A 15,000-nucleotide genomic window follows, 5' to 3' on the forward strand; every position below is an offset into this window, starting at 1 on the left:
TTGGATTATGAACAGAGAGAAACGACAGAGACGTCTAAAAACATGACAGGTTTGTTTACTTTCAATTTACCTCTCGCACTCCCTCCACCCTCTCTCTCTCCCCTCCCTCCCCTCTCTCTCCCTCTCTCTCTCTTTCTCCTCCCCTCTCTCTCCCTCTCTCTCTCTCTCTCTCAGTACCTCCCCCCTGTAGACAGTCGTTCCTCCTCAGGGTTCGTAGGGCTGAAGAACGGAGGAGCCACCTGCTATATGAACGCTGTCTTCCAACAGCTCTACATGCAGCCAGGCCTGGCAGAGGTACGCACACACACACACACACACACACACACCCTCCCAGACCATGGTTTCTGTCAGACACCTGTCAAGTTACTGGTAGCATGTTAACGTGCTGGTTTTGGGTGTGTATAAGCCATGGCCCCACCCACGCTGCTCAGACTAATAAACCATGTTATGAGCCTATACAGTTTTAATAAACCATGTCATGAGCCTATACAGTTTTAACACACACACACACACACACACACGGCCCAGCCGAAGAGTTGTCCACATTCTTTTGACTGCCTACACCTCGCTTCCCTGTCCATCCACTAGGTGGCGCCAGACTATAAGAGTTTGAGGTTGGCGTCTCTCCCACTGGGTCAGAGGCAGACACTCAACACACGTTGTTAGAGGCACACGTCAATGTTCGCACAGAACATGTGTTTAAACGTGTGCGTGTGTGTGTGTGCGTGTGTCTCTCTCCAGGCGTTCCTGTCCATCGAGGACGACGCGGAGCAGCCAGACGAGAGCGTGTTCTGCCAGGTCCAGTCTCTGTTCGGACACCTGATGGAGAGCAAGCTGCAGTACTACATCCCAGAGAACTTCTGGAAGGTACCGTCCACCACCCTGCTCCTTTACTTAACCACGCTGTCTGGGATCCAAACAACAACACAAGCAACAAACACTCTCTTGTGTTGAACAGCTGGGGGGCTGCCAGGAACTGACCACCCAGGAGATGAAAATGATAGTTTTAATAAACCATGTTATGGCCTTTAGTTTGAATTAGGGCTGCAACTAACGATTATTTTGGTAGTCGACTAATCTGTCGATTATTTTTTCGATTAGTCGTGTGGCTTTTCGCTGCGCGTAAATGGCGCCGCAGAAGCATAAATCCGGCTTAACTAGCTATCTAACCTAACGTTACGCCAAGCTACAGCTGCTCACAGAGCTAGTTGATTGGCTAGCTAGCATTGCTGGCTAGACTACAGACAGCTCACGTTAGTAGGCTACGCTTGGCGCTGTTTATCTTACAGACAGCTCGCTGGTGGACTCAACATAATTGAAATAGCATTCACTTAGATCATTCATGATCATCCACCATGACTACCTGGTATTTTAATAGCGACCACCCCTCACTTCATTTCATCTCGCGTTCTCCTGGCTTCAACATGGAAAACCCCTGCTACGTAACGTTACATACAAGCGCCTCTGTCTGTCACACGCGTGCCACAGGGCAAATAAATTAATAGCACAAACGCTCATAGCATGTACAGCCCTGTCCATGAGACGTTGTTTTCCAACATGTAACAGTAAAGCTAACATAAACTTTACGACCCTAACAATATAACGTTAGCCAGTTGGCTAACAACGTTAGCTAAAACTTACCCAGCTGATTCTTGCATGGCTCCCGTAAAAAATAAAAAATAAAATCTGGTTTGTTTTTTTTACATACGATTAGTCGACACAAAAATTCCACATCGACGAGTTTTTATGATCAACGTCGTCGATTATGTCGACTAATCGTTGCAGCCCTAGTTTGAATAAACCAGGTTATGGCCTATACAGTTACCTTCCATAATCAAATGTCTTTATTAGGGATGTCCCGATCCCACTTTTTCACTACCGATACCGATACCTGGGCTTCGGGTATCGGCGATACCGATACCGATCCGATATTTGTATACATTTTTTGACCCCTGAATAATAACAAATACCTCCCCAGTATATAGTCCACACCAACAACAGTTAAATTAAAGACTGCCAGCATTTATTAAAGCAACAAATGCGACGTGTTGTGGATTGGAACTACGGATCATAAGCTTTCAAATGATGTGTCATACATTGAAATCCGAAAAAATATGAAGTTAGAGTCATTTGAATGTTGTTAGACGTCAGGCACATATAGGGTTAACCTCTTTGTAATGAAACCGGAAGCACACAGCGCAGCGCTATGCGCATTTTAAGCGCATATAGGACTCGCGTGAAGCGCTATGCGCGTTTTAAGCGCATATAGGACTCGCGTGAAGCATTTCTGCGACACGTGTTTCTGTTCACTGTTTTTATTCCCTCATCGCTTATACACATAAGTTTGACTGCGGATGACAGTAGGATCGGATCGGAGCCTTTTTTTTTTCTGGTGCGATCTCCGATCCAGCATTCAGGACCAATATCGGGTCGATATCCGATATCAGTATCGGATCGGGACATCCCTAGTCTTTATATCAAAACATGGATGTACCAATTACAGTACACATGGCCCCCTTTTAAAGGGATAGTTACATATTTGAGTTATTTATAACATGTCTCTCTCTCTTTTTCCCTCCCTCTCTTTTTTCTCTCTCTCTCTTTCTTCTCTCTCTCTCTTTCTCTCTCCCCCTCTCCCTCTCCATCTCTCTCTCTCTCGCTCCCTCCTTCCCTCCCTCCCTCTCTCTCTCCTCTGCAGATATTTAGGATGTGGAATAGAGAGCTGTACGTGCGCGAGCAGCAGGACGCGTATGAGTTCTTCACCAGCCTGGTCGACCAGCTAGATGAACACCTCAAGGTACACACACACACACACACACTCTCTCTCTCTCTCTCTCACACACACACCGTACCGTACTGTTGTGTCCTCTATTTATTCTTCTCATTTCTATTCTATTTATTCCCTATGTTTATTCATGATCTATTATGTGTCTTCTTATCCCCCATACTCTTTTAATCTTGCTGCTGTGAGAAAGTCATTTCCCCTCAGGGATAAATAAAGAACTTCATACACACACACACACACACTCTCTCACTCTCATACACACACACACACTCTCTCTCTCTCTCTCCCACTCACTTTCATACACACACATATGTGGGTCAAAGACACATAAGGATTTAAAAATTACATTTTTCATATTAAATAAATGAAATTGGCTAAAAATGCCAATTTCAGCACTTTGTATCTTTATTAGAGTGCTCAGTATACAACTCAACAAGAGGGATTCATTATTAGAATGTGTATTCATTGTTTTAAAATGTTTAGATTTTAACATTATAAATATGCTTTTGGACACCAAAATTGACAGGCCACGTCTTTGACCCATACACGCATACATACGTGTGGCCTTGTGACATTCAGGATGACATGTGGTGTCCTCTTGGTTTTGTAGAAGATCGGCCGGGAGCAGATCTTTAAGAACACCTTCCAGGGGATCTTCTCAGACCAGAAGATCTGCAAAGACTGCCCCCACAGGTGAGCTGCAAACAAGATGGCTGGCCTTAGCCTTCCTCTAACAGCTCAGCGTTTACCTCTGGGGACCTGGAACTCTAGCTGAGACCCCCCCCCCCCTCCTCCTCCTCCTCTCCTGACCCCTGACTCCTGCAGGTACGAGCGGGAGGAGACCTTCATGGCGTTGAACCTGGGCGTGACGTCCTGCCAGAGCCTGGAGATCTCCCTGGACCAGTTCGTCAGGGGGGAGGTGCTGGAGGGCAGCAACGCCTACTACTGCGAGAAGTGCAAGGAGAAGGTGTGTGTGTGTGTGTGTGTGTGTGTGTGTGTGTGTGTGTGTGTGTGTGTGTGTGTGTGTTCACATAATTGTGTGTGTGTGTGTGTGTGTGTGTGTGTGTGTTCACATGTGTGTGTGTGTGTGTTCACGTAATTGTGTGTGTGTTCACGTGTGTGTGTGTAGAGGACCACAGTGAAGAGGACGTGTATCAAGTCCCTGCCCAGCGTGTTGTGTATCCACCTCATGAGGTTCGGCTTCGACTGGGAGAGCGGACGCAGCATCAAGTATGACGAGCAGATCAGGGTAGGACCACCCTCTCTGTCTGTCTGTAGGACCACCCTCTCTCTCTCTGTCTGTAGGACCACCCTCTCTGTCTCTCTCTGTCTGTAGGACCACTCTGTCTGTCTGTCTGTAGGACCACCCTCTCTCTCTCTGTCTGTAGGACCACCCTCTCTGTCTCTGTCTGTAGGACCACCCTCTCTGTCTCTGTCTGTAGGACCACCCTCTCTGTCTCTGTCTGTAGGACCACCCTCTCTCTCTCTGTCTGTAGGACCAGCCTCTCTGTCTCTGTCTGTAGGACCACCCTCTCTGTCTGTCTGTAGGACCACCCTCTCTCTCTCTGTCTGTAGGACCACCCTCTCTGTCTCTATCTGTAGGACCACCCTCTCTGTCTCTGTCTGTAGGACCACCCTCTCTGTCTCTGTCTGTAGGACCACCCTCTCTCTCTCTCTCTGTAGGACCACCCTCTCTGTCTCTGTCTGTAGGACCACCCTCTCTCTCTCTCTCTCTGTAGGACCACCCTCTCTCTCTCTCTCTCTGGGTGTTGTAGTTCTTCTCTCTGGGTGTTGTAGTTCTTCTCCCTGGGTGTTGTAGTTCTTTTCTTGTGTGTGTAACTCAACGTTCTCCTTTGTGTGTCTGTGTGTGTGTGTCTGTGTGTCTGTGTGTCTGTGTGTGTGTCTGTGTGTGTGTCTGTGTTTGTGTGTTTGTCTGTGTCTGTGTGTGTGTCCAGTTCCCCTGGGTGTTGAACATGGAGCCGTACACGGTGGCGGGGATGGCCCGCCAGGACTGCAGCGGGGAAGGGGGGGAGGGGCGGGGGGAAGGGGGGGGGCCGGGGGGCTCGCCCAGGAAGAAGGTGACCATCTCTGAGAACTACGAGCTGGTGGGCGTGGTGGTGCACTCTGGACAGGCCCACGCCGGACACTACTACTCCTTCATCAAGGACCGCCGGTGAGACTCACACTCACACACACACACACACACACACACACACGCACGCGCACACACACACACACACACACAAACACACACGTATATCACGTCAAATCAACGTGTATTTGTCATATACACAGAACACAGCCTAGACAACACAATGAGATGGTTGTGGAGATATCATTGTGGGGTCCTGCTGGGGGGGTCCTGGTGGTCCTGGTTCAGCCCAGAAGCACCTCCAGATGTCTGGCTCAGAACAGACCGGACCATCTGGGAGTACACACTGTAACACTTCTATTCTCTCTCACCCTCTCCTCATCTCCCTCTCTCTCTCCCCTCCTCTCTCTCTCCCCTCCTCTCTCTCTCCTCCTCTCTCTCTCCCCTCCTCTCTCTCTCCCCTCCTCTCTCTCTCCTCTTCTCGCCTCACCTCACCCTCTCCTCATCTCCCTCTCCCCTCCTTTCCCTTTCCCTCCCCTCCTCCTCCTCCTCCCCCTCTCCCCTCTTCTCCAGGGGTGCTCGAGGACGCTGGTATAAGTTCAATGACAACGTAGTGGAGGAGTTTGACATGAACGATGAGACCCTGGAGTACGAGTGCTTCGGAGGGGAGTACAGACCCAAGGTCTACGACCAATGTAAGGCTCACACACACACACACACACACACACTAATCCCATCTCTCTCTCTCTGTGGAGCTAACACACACACTCTCTAACCCCGGCTGATGCACACACACACACACACACACACACACACACACACACTCACTCACTCCCCCATTCTAACCCTTCTCCCTCTGTGTGTGTGTGTGTGTGTGTGTGTGTGTGTGTGTGTGTGTGTCTCTGTGTGTGTGTGTGTGTGTGTGCCCGTATGTGTGTGTGTGTGTGTGTGTGTGTGCGTAGCGAACCCGTACCCTGACGTGCGGCGGCGGTACTGGAACGCCTACATGCTGTTCTACCAGAGGATCAGCGAGCAGAACTCCCCCGTGCAGCCCAAGAAGAGCCGCGTCAGCGTCATGAGGCAGGAGGCAGAGGACCTGACGCTGTGAGACACACACACACACACACACACTCTCATTACACACACACACGCACATACACACACATACATATACGCAGACATGCACGCACTCACACACACACACACACACACACACACACACACACACACACACTCTCACACACACACACTCACACACTCGCACACACACACACTCACACACTCACCCCCCCCCCCCCACACACAGACACAGTCCTCTAACACTCCTCTAACACACTCCTCTAACACAGTCGTCTAACACACTCCTCTAACCAACCTGTCTCCGTGTGTCCCAGGTCAGCCCCCTCCTCCCCCGACGTGTCCCCCCAGTCCTCCCCGCGGCCCCCCCGGGCCAACAACGACCGTCTGTCCCTCCTCACCCGCCTGGTCCGCAAGGGAGAGAAGAAGGGTCTGTTCGTGGAGAAGATGCCCGTCCGGATCTACCAGGTGACGTACCCCCCCCCCCCCCCCACCATCAAAGACAACCAGCTTAACGGATCAGAATCAGTAGTAGTCTAGAGCAGTGTTTCTCAACCCTCTCCTCGGGGCGCCCCAGCCGCTCCGCATATTTGATCTGTTCCACCACCAGCTCACCTGATTCAACTAATCAAGTACAAACCATAATTGCTTTGCACTTGATTAGTTGAATCAGGTGAGCTGGTGGTGGAACAGATCAAATATGTGGAGCGGCTGGGGCGCCCGGAGGAGAGGGTTGAGAAACACTGGTCTAGAGGTTAGAGAGGCAGGTAGTCTAGGCCAACGATCAGGTCCGATCACTAAGGGAGTCTACACTGGGTACCACAAAGACTGAGATGTGTCTGATTCTCTCTCTCTCTCTCTCTCCCTCCTTTCCTATCCCTCCCTCCCTCCCTCTCTCTCTCCCTCCCCCCTCCTCTCTCTCTCTCTCTCTCCCTCCCTCCCTCCCTCCCCCCTCCTCTCTCTCTCTCCCTCCCTCTCTCTCTCTCCCTCCCTCCCTCCCTCCCTCCCTCTCTCTCTCTCCCTCCCTAGATGGTAAGGGATGAGAACCTGAAGTTCATGAGGAACAGAGACGTGTACAACAGTGACTACTTCAACTTCACCCTCTCCCTCGCCTCAGTCAATGCTGTAAGTGTGTGTATGGTACATGTTTGTGTGTAGGGTGTATTTGTATGTATGTGTGTGTGTGTCAGGGTTTCCGTTAGAAAAATTTGCCGCCGGACATCGTGTCCGGGAAGATTTCGATTTACCGGACAAACGTGAATTATTCCGGTCATCATATTAAAATATAATAAATTTTTTTTTTTTCAAAATCATATTTTTTTTTCTCCAAATCTAATATAGCTGTTTGTCGCGGTGATTACTGTTGTGTAGCGGCCTATATATGCCATTTAATGTCTATTTCTCATCCGATACGATTAGATGCGAGCTATATAATAATATAACATGATTCGCATGCGCGCTATGCCATTATGTCCAGCGCTGAACGGGCGCCTCACTGGGAACTGAACAGACAGCATCGATCAATGAACGGACTCCACATTACGTTAACTGAAGTTTGTTAAATTGTTTGGGATTAATGTGAGTTTTCAATTTTCTCTTTCCAGTTTTACCCTTTTTAATTTTTTTTATCAATAAAACAACGTCATTTCTATAACCAGGGGGGTGTTCCATCGACGTCGCTGGAGGAAAGTCTGGGCTTGTTTTGACAAGTCTCGCGAGATCTATCAAGATATGCCTGGATCTTTTTAAGAGTCTCGCGGGACTTGGCGAAGTGGGCCTAGGTTTCCCTTTGGCGACGTTGATGGAACACCCCCCAGGTCTCGCTGGTTGGGAAGGCATTTTCGTTTAGCTGCCTGTCAAATCATACTTAGGGGATAGCCCTGTAAGCTCATACGGGTCTGTATGTCGTCCTGAAGACCGGCTGTTAGATCATATAGCTGAAGTTTGTCTCCATCTTACAACACTACTTTACATTGTTAGCAGGCTCATAAAACAAGCCGTGTTAGTTGACTAGCGATGTGTCATTGATTTTCGACAACGCGGAAATGTATTCACATTTTTCGAAAGAAAAGTCAAAGCATTAGAACGTAGAACGGAACATCGCACGCGCGCGGAAAGCCACCGGCCCCGATTTGGCCAGAACTTTTTTTTCCGTCAGGAGATTTTCTTTTTGTTGCTTGAATCCCTGGGCTCCCCCGCACACCGTGATTTAATTCGCACACTGTCTTAGTGTAAATGTTGTCCGTTTCGTTTGTTATCCTTGTTATTGTGCGATAAAGATAAGGCTTTCCGCTTCGGGCCACCATTTTCAGCTGGGCACCGGACACACACACACTCGTGCACGCGCGGCACTGCCCGAGAGAGAAGGACCCGCCCCCTTTGGTTAGCCTATAGGCTGGCTGGAGGGGGCGGGTCCTTCTCTCTCGGGCAGTGGGTGTGTGTGGGTGTGTGTGTGTTTGGTGCTCAGCTGAGAATGGTGGTGATTATTTTCACCGGACATTTTGTCCGACGAGTTTTCAGTTTGTCGGACTTCAACAAATGTTACCGGACAAAGACCGGCAATTACCGGTTAACGGAAACCCTGGTGTGTGTGTGTGTGTGTGTGTGTTTCAAATATATATGTGTGTGTGTGTGTGTGTTGCAGACCAAGCTGAAGCACCCAGCCTACCAGGCCATGGCCAGAGAGAGTCTGCAGTTGGCGGTTCACTTCCTCTTCCACACCTACCTACGCACCAAGAAGAAGCTCCGGTACACACACACACACACACACACACACACACACACACACACACACACACACACACACACACACACACACACCTATCTATTATGCATCAAGAAAAAGCTCAGACACTCAGATGAGCAGCAACACAATGCTCCCCCCCCCCCCCCCCTCTCCCCCAGAGTGGACGCAGTGGAGGTGTTACTGTATCATAATGCTCCCCCTCTCTCTCCCAGGGTGGACACAGTGGAGGTGTTACTGTATCATAATGCTCCCCCCCTCTCTCCCAGGGTGGACAGTGGAGGTGTTACTGTCTAACATAATGCTCCCCCTTCCCCTCTCCCTCCCCCCCCCCTCTCTCCCAGGGTGGACACAGAGGAGGTGTTACTGTATCATAATGCTCCCCCCCTCTCTCCCAGGGTGGACACAGTGGAGGTGTTACTGTCTAACATAATGCTCCCCCCCCCCTCTCCCCCAGAGTGGACACAGTGGAGGTGTTACTGTATCATAATGCTCCCCCCCTCTCTCCCAGGGTGGACAGTGGAGGTGTTACAGTCTAACATAATGCTCCCCCCCCCCTCTCTCTCCCAGGGTGGACACAGAGGAGTGGATGGCCACTGTGGAGGTGCTGCTGTCTAAGAGCAGTGAGGCGTGTCAGTGGATGGTGCAGTACCTGGTCGGACCAGAAGGGCGCGAGATCACCAAGTCAGTACCACTCCAATACCACTCCAATACTGCTCCAATACTACTCCAATACTGCTCCAATACTACTCCAATACTGCTCCAATACTACTCCAATACTGCTCCAATACTACTCCAATACTACCCAATACTGCTCCAATACTACTCAATACCACTCCAGTGTTTCCTCCAGGAATTTTTACATTAGTGGCGGAGAGTCCTGTCCGCGCGCGCGATTTTTTTTCCCGCGTGCACGCGCGCTCAAAACAACGACCTAATTTCAACCAAAACTAGAGGGAGGATGGCAAAAAAAAAAATATATATATACAGAATATAAACTTGTGATACCGGTTTCCATCCATCAGCTCTGAAGGTTTACGTTACTCACGGATCCAATGTCCTTCCAAACGAGCAGTCTTGGCTCCGTCTCAAACACAACAGGAAAAGTATGTCCAACTTGGCGAAAGTTTCCGAGTATTTCCAACTTGCGCAATCAGCGCCTTTTTACATACAACCCTATGGGAAAAGGGAAAAAACTGCCGCTTTTTAAAAAAAGCGTCCGCCTTTTAAAAAGCGTGAGAAAAGCGCAGCTGCCGCCGCCTTTTTCAGTTGAATTTATTTAACTTTTCAGAAAGACGCTGTGTGTCGTCAAGCGCCTTTCTGACAGCTGACCAATCAGGACGAGGAGAGTAGGTACGCGTGTACCTTCCCTAGTAACCAACTTCCTAGCAACCGGTGCTCCAAGATGTCAGACCCATCAAGATGTAGCACAATGTAGCACATGTTGTAGGATGTAGAACAACTCGTGATTGCTACTGGTGTTTCATAACGTGGTTCCAGTGTTAGCAGCATTCGGCAGAAATCTTCATTTTCCGCAACACTGTTGCAAATATACCCAGTTCAACACAACACACCTTGCAAATATACCCAGCGATAGACTTGGTAATAGTCATAGCCTCGGGGAGTAAAAGGGAAGCCTTGTCTGCCTCTTAGACATGACTACATCGTAATGATTACAAAGATGCCACTTGAAATGCATGAAATCCAAGTTTATTACATATTCACCTAGTATTTGACTGACTGTCAGTCACGAATGGTCCCAGTATTGTGGCTTCAGTTGGGTTGTAATTGTGCTTGCTGCAGAGCACGATGTTATTGCTGATATTTTTGTTTTAATCCTGTTCTTTTACCAACTGTTAACAATAAAGTAAACTACCGTATTTTCCGCACTATAAGGCGCACCGGATTATAAGGCGCACCTTCAATGAATGGCCTATTTTAGAACTGTTTTCATATACAGGGTGCACCGGATTATAAGGCGCATAGAATAGAAGATACTGCAGTCAAACGTTTGACTGGGGTTGCGTTACGCCCAAGCTCCACCTACTGCGTTGCGTCACCTCTCCATCTGTGTTGTGTCAACTTCCCGTTGTCCATGCTCCACCTGAGTGTTGTCACCGTCAACGTTCTACCTGCTCCACTGTCAAAAATATATATTTTTCCACCTCAAGTATCAGCCGTTCGTCATCCATTTTTGCAACAAGCGTCAAGGACCTGCGGTGATTCACAGCTGACTCGCGTGAATAGCAATTCGCAATAGCTGCGACCACGAGATATAGAGTAGTTAGCTACAAGCATTTTCAATCTGGTATTATCTCTATTAGTGGATTAACCGCTGTGGTGATTTAACAGCTGATAAAAATACATCAAGTAGACTACAAACAGAGCAAAACAATAAAACAACACCAGAAAACAACCAATAGGCTATACAATTATAACCAACAACCAATATGTGACAGCTCCTGGTGAAATGTGCAACGTAATTTTTCAGTTTTTACACATGCTTAAACTACAGATTGTAAGCTTTCAAATGATGTGTCATACATTCAAATCAGAGAAAGATTGAACACGACAGGCGTATTTGAATGTTGGTTCACCTCAAACACTGAATGGGAGAAAAGTGACTCTGAATGCAGCCACAGCTACGAACGCTGCTAACAAAACACATCGCTACGAAGGTCTAAACTGTATTTTAATAACATCACAACATACTGGGAGAACATCGACATGCTAAAAACACATAACTAGATGAACACACAGTTCTTACTTTTGAACACGAGCTAAAACGAAAGTATGTTTACAAGTCAACCCTCCCTTACCGGTAGCCTCCGGCAAACGAGAATAATGAATCCAATACACAAAGTATAAGTGTTTAGTGATCGTTAAACTGTTGTTTATTATATCGAGTGGGTACTTTAAAACTTCAAGTTGAAAGCACCAAGAAGGACCGCCTCGAAATTCATCGATGTTCATGTCCCGTGCTAGCGCTGTTGCCTTCATTCGAATAGTGACTGGTAGAGACGCTTCTACTTGCTGCTCTCTGTTCAACAACCCACTGTTCGAGTTTGTCCTCTAACTGTGGCCATCTCGCTTTGTTCCCTCGGAAACTCTGTTTAGTCTTCTTTACTTGGGGTCTTTATACACACAAGTGGTGTGGGACTGTGAGTAAGCACAATACCGGTGTTTACTGATTACCGTAATGCTGCAAGCGGTGCGGCTTTGTAGTTTACCAGTCGTACTGAAACATTTTGACAGAGCACCTTGAGCACCGTGTACAACCAGTATGGATCAACCAAATAACCAATTGATCCATATATAAGGCGCTCCGGATTATAAGGTGCACTGTCGTTTTTTTTTTTTAATTAAAGGCTTTTAAGTGCGCCTTATAGTGCAGAAAATACGGTAGTTACTTTAGCTAGCTAAAGATATTGGCCCCCCAAATCATTTTACAACTTGTTATAATTATGTTACGATGTTTCTCCGCATTGAAGGGAGCAACGCAGGGTGCGCTCGTAAATTCGCTCTGAGAGCGCCGGAGCGCACACTGGGTTCAACGTCATAAAGGGACCAGGTAATTTGATTGGACAAGAGGCATTCCATGAGTGCTCATCAGATTATCAGGGCGAATTTACGAACGCAGCTAGCGAACAAAAACCGTCAGATCATATATATACAGGTTATTTTGATAAACTGGACACATTTTGGGAATATATATGGTTACTTTCTCGCCTGAAAACATATTAAAACTTCATAAAATGACATGTTAAACACTTGTATTGCCAAAATTACAGCTTTTAGCCAATGGAGGTTAAAATGGACGATTTAAATTGCCCGCTGCTAGCCGGTGCGAAATGCATTCTGGGAAAAAGGCGGTGAAGGCTGTGCTTTTTTCCCATGGGTTGTACCGTATGTAAAAAGACGGCGAAAAGGCGCTGAAGGCGGCGCTTTTTTCTAAAAAAAGACGTCAAGTGTGAACACCCCCTTAGATGGTTAACATTTAGTCCAATCAGGAGTAGCCCTTGTGTCACGTCGTCAACTGAATGTTTAATGTCATTAATCTGATTTTGGATCAGCGGTTAGAGAGAGATGGTGTGGATTTAGGTGCACTTTTAGTCAACATCCATTATAGCGCTGATCTAGGATCAGATATATTTTAATCAGCTAAAATGTTCAGAGGTGTATTTTTTGTTTTTTGTTTTTTGTTTGTTTTTGTGGACTGAATCAATTAGTGGCGGAGGAAATTCATTTGTGGCGGCCCGCCACCAATACATGTATATAGAGGAAACACTGCACTCCAATACTGCTCTAATACTACTACAATACTGCTCTAATACTACTACAATACCACTCCAGTACCGCTCCAATACAACTACAATACTGCTACAATACTACTACAATACTGCTACAAAACTACTACAATACTGCTACAATACTACTACAATACTGCTACAATACTACTACAATTCTACAACAATACTACAACAATAATACTACTACAATTCTCCTCCAGTGATTTCCGAGAATGCGTTTGTCATGGTTGAAAAAAGAAAACAAGTCAGGGTCACCACTGCTCAAATCTGAGAGAACAGATTTCTCTGAGATACAGAGACTTCAGTTGCAGTGAAAACACAGAGTGTCGAGTTTTAATCAAAGTTTTTAACAAACTAGCATAACAACAGTCAAACCCATAGATATCCATACTGTGGTCAACACATCCGGTGAAACCTCCATACGTCACAATTCAGCCTTAAAGGACCCCCGCCCAACTCCCTCCCTAGAACCATACTGGTTCTCCCATCACACGCAGTCCCAGGGGAACACCAGCCTGATTAGAAGCACCTGGCCGCGGCCGGCCTCCTCGATGGTGATAGGCTGACAGAGTTAGCCCTGGAATGTAAACACGTGCAGCCAACGTGTGTGTGTGTGTGTGTCTGTGTGTGGGCCGCTCGATCTGCATATTGGTAGATGGGGTGATGGTGGAACTCTTGGTTGTGATTGGTTGTTGAGTATCAGACGTTTGGGAGACTCCACGCCAACTCCTTGACTCTCACACACACACACACACTCTCACACACACTTGGAGAGGAGAGGCAGGCGGTTACGCCGTGTGTGTGTGTGTGTCAAGGCCAAACGTACCAGAGCCTTACTGCGAGAACCAATTACTGGACGAACACACATTTCCCAAACGTACACACACAGATATTATGAGAATGTGTGTTGTCTGTTGTGTCCCTTCTGTGAATATCTTTGCCAGACAGTGTTTCTATCTGTTCCCTCAGTCCTCACAAACCCTGGGACATGCTGCCTCTCATCAGCCTTGACTATAGTTTGGTGTGTCTGTGTGTGTCTGTGTGTGTCTGTGTGTCTGACTGTGTGTGTCTGTGTGTCCGTCCAGGGTGTGTTTGTTAGAGTACAGTGTGAGGGAGGTGAGGGTGTTATATGCTAACCGTGTGTGTGTGTGTGTGTGTGTCCAGGGTGTGCCTGTTGGAGTGCAGTGTGAGGGAGGTGAGGGTGGTGGTGGCGGCGGTCCTAGAGAAGACCCTGGAGAGCGCCCTCCACTTTGGAGACGCGGGATTGGACGGCCTGATGGACGCCCTGCTGTCCCTATTGGACAAGGACGTCCCTGAGAACGTCAAGCACTGCGCCCAGTACTTCAGCCTCTTCAGCAACTTCGCCCAAAGGGTAAGACACACACACACACACACACACACACACACAAACAAAACAAAACCACGCTAAAGATGAGCACATCCGTTCCTCTCTCCGTCTCCCAGGGTTACGGACCGTGTCAGCTGTTGTTGAAACACTCGGCCTTCCGCCGCATGCTCATCTTCCTCCTGGGACCCAACAGGCAGAACAACCAGGTAACACACACACACACACACATAGGGCTTTCACACCGCCAAGGACCCGTTCTGTTTTGCGTTCCCATTCTGGAACCTCAGAACCTTGGTGCTGTCTGGTGAACCAGTTCATACCAGTGTGACCAGAACCATCAGCATCACGCTGGGTGACGAAGGGGCGGGATAAACAAAAATGTCACAACAAGATGGCGGCTACTTCACTGGAAATTAGGATAATATCTTCCACTACAGTATCTGAAATAAACACTATTTTCTATTAAACAAAACAAAATAAACTTTCTAAACACGTTCTCTTACTAGCCAGCTGCTCCGTTACTGGAATGGAAACTGGAAAGTTTGTGTGTTTGCAGAGGATGTGAGGAAGATAGAATGATGATGAAAGAATGATGAAACTTTTGATAAATTTTTTTGATCACTAATGATTAGATTTAGATTAGAT

At 47.7% G+C, this 15,000-nt stretch overlaps 1 protein-coding gene across 1 annotated transcript in view; it reads left to right on the forward strand.

Moving 5' to 3' along the window:
• usp24 (ubiquitin specific peptidase 24) overlaps nucleotides 1-15,000 on the forward strand; it is a gene marked incomplete at its 5' end in the record, with an annotated part of 60,657 nt that overhangs the window by 38,309 nt on the left and 7,348 nt on the right. The window contains 15 exon segments of the mRNA XM_080536550.1: nucleotides 175-294; nucleotides 742-867; nucleotides 2,699-2,797; nucleotides 3,396-3,478; nucleotides 3,611-3,752; nucleotides 3,915-4,034; nucleotides 4,741-4,958; nucleotides 5,451-5,572; nucleotides 5,840-5,981; nucleotides 6,272-6,422; nucleotides 6,984-7,079; nucleotides 8,599-8,702; nucleotides 9,268-9,381; nucleotides 14,172-14,379; nucleotides 14,472-14,561. Coding sequence (XP_080392676.1) covers nucleotides 175-294; nucleotides 742-867; nucleotides 2,699-2,797; nucleotides 3,396-3,478; nucleotides 3,611-3,752; nucleotides 3,915-4,034; nucleotides 4,741-4,958; nucleotides 5,451-5,572; nucleotides 5,840-5,981; nucleotides 6,272-6,422; nucleotides 6,984-7,079; nucleotides 8,599-8,702; nucleotides 9,268-9,381; nucleotides 14,172-14,379; nucleotides 14,472-14,561 — 1,935 coding nt within the window.

Source organism: Nansenia antarctica (genome assembly GCF_963989245.1).
Source record: "Nansenia antarctica genome assembly, chromosome: 7".
Lineage (NCBI taxonomy): Eukaryota > Metazoa > Chordata > Actinopteri > Argentiniformes > Microstomatidae > Nansenia > Nansenia antarctica.